At 37.8% G+C, this 13,468-nt stretch overlaps 1 protein-coding gene across 1 annotated transcript in view; it reads right to left on the reverse strand.

The window, feature by feature from the left end:
- The window catches only part of LOC131049869 (phosphoribosylaminoimidazole carboxylase, chloroplastic), a 174,272-nt gene that overhangs the window by 109,207 nt on the left and 51,597 nt on the right, over positions 1 to 13,468 (reverse strand). Inside the window, exons 4-5 of the mRNA XM_057983951.2 lie at positions 7,670 to 7,732; positions 7,413 to 7,551 (exon numbers count right to left, since the gene is read on the reverse strand). Of these exons, the coding sequence (XP_057839934.2) occupies positions 7,413 to 7,551; positions 7,670 to 7,732 (202 nt within the window). The remainder of the gene's footprint in view (positions 1 to 7,412; positions 7,552 to 7,669; positions 7,733 to 13,468) is intronic.

The following is a 13,468-nucleotide window of genomic DNA, read 5'->3' on the forward strand; positions in this document are numbered from 1 at the left end:
GCATTGGCTCATGTAATGTCAATGTCAATGAGGATGAGGAGGAGGAGGAGGAGGAGGATGAAGAATTAGATGATCCATTTGATGATTAAACTTTTAAGTTTATATTTTTGAAAGTTGAAACAATGATACTTGAATATTTTGTCATTTTGATATTAAACTTGATGTATATGATGCTATTATCAATTATGGTATGATCATGATGCTATGATTACAAGTTTATGTTTGTTTTGTTGTTCATATGATGCTATGTGACATGCATATTTTAATTCATGCTTATAGGCTTTGATATATATATATATAATATATATATATATATATAAATTTACATGTTTTTGTACTAACGAACCCAAACGAACCCAAACCCCTTTTCAAAATTTTGCCATACCGGCGTACCGGGTTCTTCGAACCCGAACCGGAACCCGAACCCGAACCGGCAACTTAGCTAGGAAATTTTACCACAAAAATAATTAATTGAATATTTATTAATTATATAAATGTTGCTGGAAAATACCAATTTTTTACAACATTGATATAATTAATAAATATAAAATTAATTTACATCTTTTAAAATTGATAAGTCTTAGAAAGACTTGGGGGTTTTAAAGCCTTCCCACGGCTAGGCAAAGTTATTATCTAACATATGAGTGGGAGTTTACAACTTGACCACCATATATTAATCTCCTTGTTTTACAAAATGCAATCCCATTAAAATGGGAAAAAGAGAGATTAAGAAAGAATAAAGCGATGAAAACCTAAAAAATAATCTTCATTTTGCATTGTAACTTCGCTTTTTTCATCGCTAAAGAGGTAAATGGGCCGAGCTGCTAGGGTTTGAAATGAAGATGGAAACAGTTTTGTGCGTTGACTCCTTCTATGCATCCGTTATCTGGGACTTAACTAGTATGCTCCTGCATTGGAAATCATAGGGGTTTTTCCTTAAAACCACGGCATCACTCCATTTTTGCAAAAGATGAGAGGTATTTTCGAAGTTTCAAATGCAAAAATGAATAATTTTGTTTTTTCCAACTGCAAACTCGGCAAATATGTTTGTCACGGCTCTACTAGCGATATTTTATGTTTCGTTTTCCCTTATTTTGGAAAAAATTGCATTATCAAAGGAAGCTTTTCTGTATTTTCCGAAGGAACCTGTGTGATGACCTTTGCCGTTTCATCATTGTCTGCTCTGCACATCTGGATTCGATGAGACTCTGAAATTCCATTATATTTTATGACGAACAGAATCTGTAGTTTTCATGAATATTTCCTATGAAGAAAAACTCTGATTTATCTCTGAATAAACTCTGTTATTTCTGCACGAAATTTATGCAAAACTTCATAACACAACGTAAATGGTTTTCTGTTATTTCTGCACTCTTCTAAAAAGAATTTTGTGATTTCATGTTTTGGGTTTTCTAGCATTTGACAAAAGAAAAACTTTCTGCAACTCTTTACGCACAGAATTTCTTGCAAATTTAAGAGGCACAAAAACGTTGATGGTTTTTATTTCCTGTTCTTTTTGAACTTTTCTGAAAATGAAATTCTACAAATTTCTCTGTATCTCTGCTTTTTTAAAGGAAAATTGGGGCTTTTTGTTGAAGAAGTCAATGGAATAATACTTGGTTTTACTATACAGAACTTTTGCAATTTCGTACGAAACCCTCTATGCAAATTTGTTTTTTCTCTATGCACAGGCAGATATTATGGGTTTTCCATGTTCTTTGAAAACGGTTGCAATTTGTTCTTAGTCGAATTTTCTATAGCTGAAACAGGTATAGATTGATTTTTTGAACTTACTATATTCTGCAAATACTCGAGGCACAATAATAATCCAATTTTCATTTAGGGATTTCTTTATTGTAAAAAGAACAAACCCCAAAACTTCTGATATCTCTTTTCCCTAGAAGTTTTGTTCTTCTTCCGTTTGATTCTCCTGTGAGAAAACATGAGTAACAAGACTGAATTATTCATTTCCTTCCAAAGGAATCTGGTTGTAAATGCAGTAGCCTGGTAAATGATTTCTTTAAATTCACCGTTGTATGTATTCTGAAAATCCACTGTTGATGAAGTAGTAGCTGAAAGTCAATCACCTCATTAATAAAGATGGTCTTCCCAGCCCCCCTTCAGACTAAGCATATCAAAACTCTCACCTTTGAACAGTCATACTTTATATGAGTTGGGCTCAACCCTTGTGGGAGCCTCATTTAACCCCACTCATAATAAAACCTTTGAAATTTGCAATTCTTTACCTGTCTCTGCACATTAAACAAACAGTTAGAAAACACTAATTCTCCAAGCAATTTGTCTTCCAAGATGTTTATTTTTCTGTCAAGGGGATCTTGATTAAATGATGCAAATGTATAGGTAAGATCAGTAGGCATTTAGTCATTGCTTGGATCTTTTGATCTAACCTATTTCACTTTTGACTTTTTCAGGACAAGGAAGAGACTGGAAGAGAAAAGATGTCGGAAATACAGACCTACGACTTCGGGAGCAGACTTATGCCAGCCATATACCCCCAGGCAATGGCTGGTTCCTTTCTTATCTTATCTATGCATTTGCTTTGTTTAATTCAGTTCTTCACCTTTGCATAGGAAAATAAGGATCACTCTCACGGTCTTGTGTGAGAGGAAAATTATTCTGTAGATTACTTCTCGTAATCCTTTCAACTGTATAAAATATAATGAATTAAATAACAATTGAAAGATTTCACTTATGTGACTGTGATCTTTGCCTAGGTACTCAAATTTTCCATTGAATTGTAAATATCATGAAAATTTCAGTAACAGACCACACAAGGTGTACTTACATTCAGTAAGGAGCTAGTAGTTTGGAATATGAGTCTTACCAAAGATCAAGCACAACATTTGTCCTTCAATCTTAAAACTTAAATACTATCTCTACTAAGAGTGATTCAAGAAGATAAACAACCATGAAAATAGCCACAAGGATTGCAATAAAACATCATAACTTCAATATTTCATTGATCTCATAGCCAAATAAAACAACAATTGTTCAACTTTCTCTCTTCACTACTTATTTCTCTGCTGCTAACAATCTTAATCTTATTTCTCTTTTCTCTGATTCTCTAACTCTCTAACTCTTTAAAATGAATTGAGTGAGGGCTTATATAGCACTCTCAAATACAATGAATGGCTTGGATCTAAAGAAGATCAACAGCTGAGATTTTGACACCTAAACCCTAATTAGGGTTTGTTACAAAAAAGACCCCATTTAGATAAACATTATCAATCCATAGCCAATAGAAAATGGCACAAATAACGAGGAAATATAGCCCAATGGGGATAAAGTTTTGGCATACAAGGCACGGGGTGGAGGCTACTATCCGTCGTAAGTGTACGGCGTAAGAAAACCCTGGAAGAGCCAACGTGTGATACCGTACAGCATACAGCATTACTGTACGAACATAGCCTAAAGTAGAGGAACATCTTCACCGTACGGTGTACGGTCCACGCCCACCAGCACGTGCAGAAGCATTTGCACAAGACAGAATCCGTACGGCGGCAGACAGAGAAGCGTACAGAGTACGGCGGCAACACCATATCCATACAACAGGTACTTGACAGGCCAATCAAAGAGGCAGTACACAAGTATAAAAGGCAAAGGGCGGGTCTGGCATAACACAAGCAAGTAGCCGTACAACAAGGAAACTGAGCGGGATACAATGGGTCGTACAAACTGGCGAGACAATCTGTCAGACAGTTATAATAACGACTCAGGAAGGTGTATGGGAAGAAAAACAGAGAAAGGCAGTTGCAGTGCAGCCACAGCCATGACTGCCACAGAGCCCGCCAGTAGCAAAAAAACCAAGAGCAGATCGAAGGCGGCAAAGGACTCAGAGGGACTCACGGCAACAAATGTAGCATTCAAGAGTGTGACTGGCAGTGAATGTCGTACCTGGTGGGACGAAAACCATCTAGACCATGTGACAAAGGAATCTCTCAAGAGGGTACAGGTTGACCACGCTGTGCAGATGCCCACATTCAACATTAAAGAGTTCGAGCCAGTCCTGCGAACCATGGTATCAGGCTATAATCCACACGAACGAGCTTCTGTCATCCAGTTTCAAGGGCACATAGTGCGGGTTTCATTCAAACCTGAGGATTTCAAGCGAGTATTTGGCATACCAGAGAAAGGAGCATATGCTACCAAGCCAACCACCAGAGAAAAGAAATGGTTGATGGATTTGGTGTGCAGAGACGACCTCACAGAAAAGCAGTGGAAGAGCGCCTGAGCCGACAGCAAAGGAATGAAGCGTACCTTTATCGCACCTGGGGAATGGAGGATGTTAATGGACCTAGTCAAAAGCCACCTGACGGGGGCCAGCCGCGCCTCTGACATAGCTATATGGATGATAGGATTAATGAACGAGATCATATGTGGGAAGGTGTACAATTGGAGCCAACTCCTGGCAGAAGGCATCCACGACTTCCTGAGACTAGAACACAAAACGTTCTACATGTGTCATCATGCTATCAGCTTGTTCCTAGACGTTGTATGCCTACAGGTGCCACCAGAGGAATGGGAGACATTTGAACCAAGGGGAAGGGTAGAACCAAGTAAACCCACCATGTACTACTATATCCACCTAGACATCCTTGGCGACACGGCGCAGCCTACAAGGAAGAGGAGGAAACTAAACACTTCTATAGAGATTAAAAAGGTGAGCAGCGTAGAGGACTCAGAGGAGGTGGAAGAAACAGATAGCGGTGATGAGGGATCCCATCTGGCAGGTCACGCAGCTGTAGAAGAGGAAGAGGAAACAAAGTCATGGCAGCAGGAGGAAGAGGAAGGGGAGGAGCAACAGGGAGGATTGCGGGCGCAATGGAAAAGTACAAGGGTAAAATTTACACCCTCGAAACTATCCTCGGCACACCTGGTACCTCAAGAGGCGCTTGCAGTAGCTAGCCCAGTGGGAGATGTACAACCAGTGGGGGTGCTGTTCCAAAAGATTGGAGAGGGGGAACTGCCGGCACAGCGACGAGTATCGTTGCCACAGATCAACTTGGTCGTACTTGCAGTAGAAACAAAAACTAGTACGGCAACAACAGAAACTGGTATAGTGTCAACAGAAACTGGTACGATGGTAGCAGAAACTGGTACGATGGCAGCAAGAACCGATACGGTGTCAGCAGGAACCGGTACAGTGTCAGCTAACTTAGAGGCGGCCTTGGACACTCTGACAGATGAAGATATAAACGCCTCGCTAGACGGATGGCTAGGGCAGTTCGCACTCGCTCCACACCTTCCCCCTTCCCCTACACCAGATAACATGGCCATCGGGCCAAGCATGACTACAAATAGAGACCTCTGTCCCAGACCTGGCAGGAGAGAAATCCACTGATCCTGAACGGCAGGAAAGGGACAAGCAGAGTAGTGGACTAGCAGGAGCCCTCACAAGACTCCATATCACACCACCTGACCCGGATGACCCAGCAAGCTCACTCGGACAATTCCTAGAGGAGCTACAAGGGCTCTCTGATGTTGCACGCAACATGGCTCAGCTTACTGGGCAGATGGAAGCCGGCAATTCAATTGACGCTACACAGCTGTGTCACTTCAAGACCGAGGGGTGCAAGGATGAGTTCACACAACACTTTGAGCAACAGGGGTGGCTAGGCCATAGTATCCCTGAGATGATTCAGAACTGGACCCATAGGCACCTGACAGGAAGTACAGGCACATTGGGCACTACCTTCCGCAGCATGGAGGGGGCCTTCTGAGAGGTGTACTTACAGATGCGGCAACATCAGATGGAAAAAGAAGCTCAGCAGATGTACTTGGAAAAGGAGGGTGAGAAGCAGGCAGAGTTGGCCACAATAGAGAGGAGCTTGAGGAAGGAGATGGAAATGAAGATGGCTACCTGTGAGGCCCGCTGCAGCATACAGGAGAAGGAGGCACAAGCATTAGCAACCCAGGTGGCAGCGCTCACTTCACAGTTGGAACAAAAAGATAAAAAACTACTGGAAGCTGCTCACATGGTAAAGAAAGCTCGGGAACGGCAATTAATGGCAGAAAAGAACCTGAAACTCCAGGTCGGACAGCAGCCTCCTACCACGACCACTACAGGGACGCCTCCTCCCTCTTCTCGGTCTTAGCTATGTTTTTCATTTCAGTTTCTCTTGTCTGAGTCCTATGGAAGACGACTACGTTTTTTGGGGGAGCTAATGTTAGGGGTAAAAACGTATGTTAGTATGAATAATAATTATAAGTGTGTTATGTGTATTTATGTTTTGTTGTTGCCGAGAGGTTCCCGTCGGGTAGTTGGGAGTTGGTGACGGTTGGCAACCGGGTCTATATATTGTTTGGTTGGAAACTCGGCAGGGGGATTATGTATGGACAATTCTGGATATTGGAATAAAGACATAACTTTCTAGTCTAATCATTATCATTTGTCATTTATGTTATGATGCACAATTGTTCTGTTTCATGAATGCTTGGTACAAGTGGGAAATACTGTGTTATCTGACCATTCGCCAACTATACATGTAGGACTAAACACCTATCTCAGTTTTGTATGAGAGCATTGAATGAATAAAGAAAGCAAGTGTTATATCTCTTGAATTACTATGCTATTCTTGATTGATAATTATATGTCTATAAACTAATTTTTTGTGCTTTGAATAGTTGTATAATCCATTTAGCAAGTAAACAAGATTTTTAGTATGATTGCAATATTCCCACTCAACTTAAGATTATGGACTTCAATTTTAAAGTGAAAACAAACTAAAGATAATGCCAGCAAACTAAATTGACAATCAAAGCAAAGCCCAAGCAATTCAAAAACAGATATTTCTTCAAAAAAGCAGATGTTTTCGGGAAAAAGCCTCAAGATACAAATCCTATGACTTTGCACATCAAAATGCCAGAGACCACCAAGCTGTGAGCTTCATCCTAATTAATATCATCTCAACTTTTATAATACCCAAGAAAACACATTGGCCCCAACTTTTCCTAATGAATACATGTCCCTTGAATTGAAAACCTCCTATGCAGTGGACATCCACTACTTAATCACTCACAAGTGAGAAGAAAAGCAACTCACAGAGCATCAAATGCATAGGTGGCAAGATACACAGCAGGATTAATAAATAATATCAACTGTGAAATCTGGGGGCAAAGGGATATGGAATGTACAACTCAATTCCTCAAATAAGATAAAATAGAATATCAAGTAGAAAATCAATTGTAAAAATGGCCACCAAGCTAAATGGTACACAACCATATTGAAATCTGCAGGATATTGTTAATGTATTGACAATAAGAATATAGCACGACATAGAATAGAGATCAATGAGCCATGGACTCAATTGTATGATAGTAGATGCAATGAATTTCTTTGTATTATGCATGGCCAAGACAATAACTGATTAATATATAATAATACACCTTACCAGAAACAGCTGCACTTATATCCTCTTCACAGCTTGCAACAGCATTGCCTCGGCCATCATAAGCAAGGCGTCTACTTTTTATCATCAGTGGATAAGAAAACAAATCACCTGCTAATTTTGCACTTTCAAAGCAGTCAATCTGCAACCAAGTGCATTATCAATTTAACAAAGTTTTCAAGAGCTACAAAACCTAATAGAACAAAAGTTAATATCCCCTAACCTTAACACTAAATGATATGAAAAACTAATAATCGTACCTGCATAAAATCTGGGAGGGGGACATCATGTTCACGAAAATGAATCTTCTGCAAATATTTGTCCTATAAACAAAATAATAATCAACTGTTTGGAACACAGATTTGATGTCTATATCATAGTTCAAACACTTGAACTCAACTAAAACTTGGAGTTGCAAATACCTCATTCGGAGTCAAACTCAGCAAATAAAATAGATTATGTAAATATGCAAAAAAAAAAATTGCACAAGGAATGAATTTAGAGAACACATTCATCTATTTTGATTATCAGTTTGGCATGCATCAATTATTACATGTGTCAAATAACTCAAAGGCTCAAAATTCAAATTTTCAAATATTGCACTACTGCAGTAATATTCAACCTCAAACTACAAGGTAAATCAAAACCATTCTCCAAAGGGATTATTAAGTATGTCATCTTCTAGTGTTTTTGCTTCCAACCTTGCTGTTTCTCTCTCCATTTCAGCAAGATCTTAGTCATTGAACATTACATCGACATCTTTAGCAATCAAATATGAATATGGATCAACGTCATTAAAGTAGATGGCATTATGAGAATCCTTCCTCTCCATCTTTTTTGTGTGAAGGTGAACATTATATTGGACAAAACCAAGGTCGGTAGAAGGCACTTGGGTTAACTTGTTTCTCTTCTTTCTGTAAATGCTCTCAAATGGGCTCTAGTTGCACTCACACCTAAAGCACTACAAGGATAACACAAAACAAATAACTTGCTCTTGAAGATTTGTTGTTCAAGCACCATAATCTTCCCACCATAAATATACAAATAAAACAACAAAAAAATTATATGTATTAAGTAAACTTTGTAGGATTAATTTAAAATTGCATTTATCAAAGAAGTGTATAATTTGAGAACTCGGTTTCTTTTATCTCTCCTTTGAATGCATTGAAAATCACTATGTTACCCCGAGTTTCCAGAACGGGGAACGGGGGGACAGGGAAACGGGTTTCCAGGGTGGATTTTTTTTCCCACAGCAGGGGACAGCAGGGGACAGCAGGGGACAGCAGGGGATGGCAGTGGGGACAGGTACATAAAAAATAGGAAAAATTTAATATATATAGGGAAATTTTAAATATTCGTATAAAACATGGATAAAGCATGCTTATATACATTATAAAACCTTAACATATAACGTTTGTGTTAAATAATTTAAATTGAGAGTTTGCATGAGAGTGGAAGTCAAACAAATAATCAAAATTCAATCATTAATTTTATGGGACAGCCAGAGTATGGGTTTCCGAAAGTTCCAAGTTTCCAGGACATCCCCGTTTCCATGACAAGTCAAATTATGCCGGAAACGCATCCCCGGGTAACACTGGAAAATCAAGATAAAGAAAAGAACCTCCCTTCCATAGACTGTAGACCTGCAACTCATCTAAAATTGTGTACCAAGGCTTTCAAGTGTCATTCTCTCTATGCATGAGGTAAGACCCACGATAACCACCTCATCCACCTTATAGGAATTAGAGAGGACAATTTTAAGCATAAGTACCCTATGGCATGTTGGCTGGTGGGCTTCTTTGGTTCATCTGCAATCAAAAATTTGCCAAATGGATTCATATTTTCTAATGTTTCCACTATAATAATACAATATGGCCTTTGTGGCCAAATCAAGATAACTCATCAGCATTTTATTTTCATAGACCTTGACCAGAGGCTTTGTCACCCAAAACCAACAAATTAAAACTTCATAAACCATAAGTTTATAAGTCACCTTCAATATCTCTTTTGCACTCTTGGGGAACAATGCCATTGAGTGTATGTGACCTTTTTCGCTTTGCCTTTTGCAATATCTACACTCCAGACACCAATTGCTTAAAAGTGTATGCTTGAGAGAAGATAATACCTTATAATGCTTTGCAAAGTGATGAAGTTTGTTGGAAATTGTGTAGACTTGATCACACAGGTTTTCTTCCTTTCATATGCTAAGCACCCATGTATGGTTGTAGATAAATGTTGTGGTGTTCCTAACATCTTCAACCACACTATTGACCAACCAAATCTTCCCAATGTCCTCAAACATTAATTTAATAACATGAGCAATGCAAGCCCTCCGAAACAATAGTGGCATGCACTAGTAGTGACAAATTGAACAACATTCTTCACTCCCACCTCTTGCACTACTACCTTCAACAAAATGCACAAATTCTTTGCATTCTTGACTATGTGAAGTATCTATGGACTTCAAAAACATAACTATGCCATTGTGATCCACTGGAAAGTTGATTGGGATCCTATTTATATCATCTCTCCATCCATCTGACAAAATCCTAAACCCTTTTTCTAACATATTGTCTTTTGGTCTTTACTATTAGGTGTGTATTTTTTCGGCTTTTAGAGCTTCTCTTAGTTCTTAGTAATATCTTCAAGTGAAGATTGTGCACCTAGAACATTGTGAATATTGAAGAAGCTAGAAAAATTAATAAAGCTTGAACTTCCTTACATATGATTGAAGGAACATCAAATCCATGGACCATCAAAAGAGTATCCCAATGTATCAAGGTACCTTGTAATTCATTGCTAATGCAACTGCTTCCCTCATCCTCTTTCTTCCAATTTTCTTCTCATCATAGATTTAAAGTAGTGCATTCATTTTTCATTGCACTTCTTCCTCCACTTGGACACACAACTTAACATCTCAACCAACCATTTGAGCAAGCTAGTATTTGAGGCAATTAATACCTCCTCTCATATTATAATTAAACCCATTATAATTACAACTTGCCTTACCATTTCTGGCACCCAATTAGTGATGTTTTCATGCAAGGTCTTTGTCATCTTGCATAATCCCTTACCTTGAACACAATAGAGAATCTAGATTCTAGACATTAAAAGGAAAAAGTAAGCAACAAGATCTTAAAATATGAAAGGAAAAAGAAATTAAAACCAAAGTAAACGCTTGTTAAATCACATTCCACCCATTTATAAATCCTCCCAATCACCCAACAGTCACTTCACATGGTTCAAATTCAAATTTTTGAAGACACAAATACAATGAAAGTAAAAATTTCAGGTTTTGCGTAGGTTTTTTTGTTTCCAAATCTTCTTGTTAGACTAGATAGGTCTAAGTGAATCCCAACAAGAAAATCATACAATAATTTGTAATTTTTTCCATTCAAATAGGTCATAAGTCATAGGCAAGTTACTCACCCTATTGTAAAATTCAAAGTAATCACAATCTAACAAATTTTAGATCTATGGTCTATATATTATTGTTTATGAAGAGAAAAACCAAGACGACAATATTTTTTTCAAATTTCCAGGTGAAAATTTTGTAAACACCCTTCAACTAGTTTGAGATGTGTTGTACCCATATGAATTTTTTCATACTTAGTCATTCTTCATCTAAAAACATTGATCCTCTTCTTCAAATCCTCATGCATTGTGCTTTGTTTTGTGTATTTTTTAACTCTAACCAATTTTCTCTCAAAGCCAACAATAAGATCTCTTAAACGTTCAGGCAAGGCAATAAAAGAGTTTGAACAAAGATATGGTTGAGGGGAGAAAAGTGATAGAAGAGGCTAAAATGTGTGATTTCTAACTAAGTGTCAAAAGGGGTAGGAACTGCTATTTAAGTGAGTTTTGTGCTGATCATTGGAGCATGATGGAGTGATTTTAGAAACTTTTCACAAGTTGTGACACTATCAGGACAAAACCCTGATTGTTGCAAGAAGGTTAGATGAACCCTAACCTACCTTATTCCATTTTCACTCCCAAATCAGCAATTTCCTTATTTTATTGCATTCCTGCACAGGTCTGGGGGATTTTGGGCAGATTTTGAGCCACATCAAGGGCAGATCTGGAGTGCTGTGGTGAAGGACTGCTGTGAAGACTCATCTGAAGGTTCAGGAAACCCTAGGCACACTAAATTCATCTGAGTTTTCCAAGCCAAGAGCAGATTGTGATGGAGTTCAGCCAGATCTTAGGATAATTGCTGGGCTATATCAGGCTAAGCATGGGCAAACAAGGCACAGATCTGAGTACCTGGGAGTTAGTTATCTGTGGATTTGTCCAATTGAGGGTATCACACCTGAATCTAGGGCAAATGTGAAGTGTGAACCCTGCCTCCTAGGAGAGTTATGCTGGTGTTATAGATCAGAACTCAGAAATCAGGCTTAATCTGGTCAACGTATTTCACTATCAGCAGCAAGTGATTCTGTACTTTCATGGCTCCGACCTCTGGTTATTTCTGGGACAATTTTGTCAACATTTTTCTTGCAAATATAAGCGGGGATTGGTGATATTGTTTCCTTGTATGAAGTTGAAAAAAAAAGACAAGTAGTCATTGATTTCTTTCAACCTTGGTGTTCAGTTTCATGTCTTAATTCCATATTTACAAAGCTACTTCTGAGTTATACCTTACCAGATCTGATTGCAATAATATTTGTAAACCCTAGGATCTTTACATATTTTCCAATATGTAAAATCCCAATGGCAAGCTATGCAAATCCACTCAATATGGATTTGTAGCCTATCAAAAAAGATTCAGAGAATGTGTTTATTTATTGTTCCAAACTCTTTTTTTCTACCACAGGCCATATATTATCAAATGTTTGTCACTAATTCACACACTAAGAGCACCAAAAAACTAGCCAACTCTATAAATCAAAGTCAACAAAAAGTATACAATCAGAGTTTCAGGTTTACAAGAGAAGGAAAGTTCAAGAAGAAAAAAAAAGTCTAGCATAAAGAGGGAACACGGCCATTTTAGCAAATTCATCATAACCACATCAATGTATGTTATGTCCCATTTTCCAAGTTTAGCTAGTCGGAAAACCCTTAGCTTAATATTTTATTTCCCATAGGCTATTTGGGTGATATAAGGGAAATAATTTAATAATTTATCTCAAGTTGTCCAAAATGTAGCTTTTAAGTTATATTCATACAAAATCATCTTACATTTTATTATTAAAAAAGTTGTTTTAAAAGAGAAACCAAAAAGTGTCCCCAAGCATGGGGAACAAAGTGATGTTATTTTTTAAAGTTTTCCTAGACCTTTTTTGGAAAGAAAAGGGAAAAAATTAAAAAAATTAATTAATATTTTATTTCTTCAAAAGTGCCTAAAAAAGAAGGGTTTGGGCAAGGGAGAAAGTATTCCAATTTTCATCAAATCCAATTCTTTAAGATTGAACTTAGTTCATTCATTCTATTCTAAGATGAAAAACCTTTTGGCAAAATGGAATCCAGGACAAAAATCCTCCTATTTTTCTGAGCAATTCCATCCATGGATAACTTGTGCATTGCAATTTGAAAACAAAAGCCCTCGTCTGCGTGAGTAATTCCACTTACAGATTAACAATGTCTTGATCAATTGAAAAAGATCTTTCCAGTTTGAGCAGTTGCATGTTAGCATCTAGCAATTGTATTTAAGTGATCAAAAGTGGCATGTCAATGTTCAACAATTGCATGTCATATTCAGCAGTTGCATATCAATGTTCAATAGTTGCACATTGTGGTTTCCACAGTGATTTCTCATTCAGAGGTTTCATTGTATGACAACCATATCATTTGATTTGATGCTGATGGGGTAGTATCATTTATTTGATGCTGATTGAGTATCCACTTTGATGGGTCAGTGTTTTGCTGACGTCTTAGTAAGATGCGGATGTGGGTACACATGTTTTGACATGTTTTCAATATTTCTATAGTGATATCTGGACAGTTTGGTATCGCACGTAGTGATAAGTTACAAAGGAGCTAACTAAGGCATTATCAATTTATCTTCTAGGCAGAAACACAGTATTTTGGTCCACATTCTTCGGAATAGCAAGATATTGTTT

Source organism: Cryptomeria japonica, chromosome 2 (genome assembly GCF_030272615.1).
Source record: "Cryptomeria japonica chromosome 2, Sugi_1.0, whole genome shotgun sequence".
NCBI lineage: Eukaryota > Viridiplantae > Streptophyta > Pinopsida > Cupressales > Cupressaceae > Cryptomeria > Cryptomeria japonica.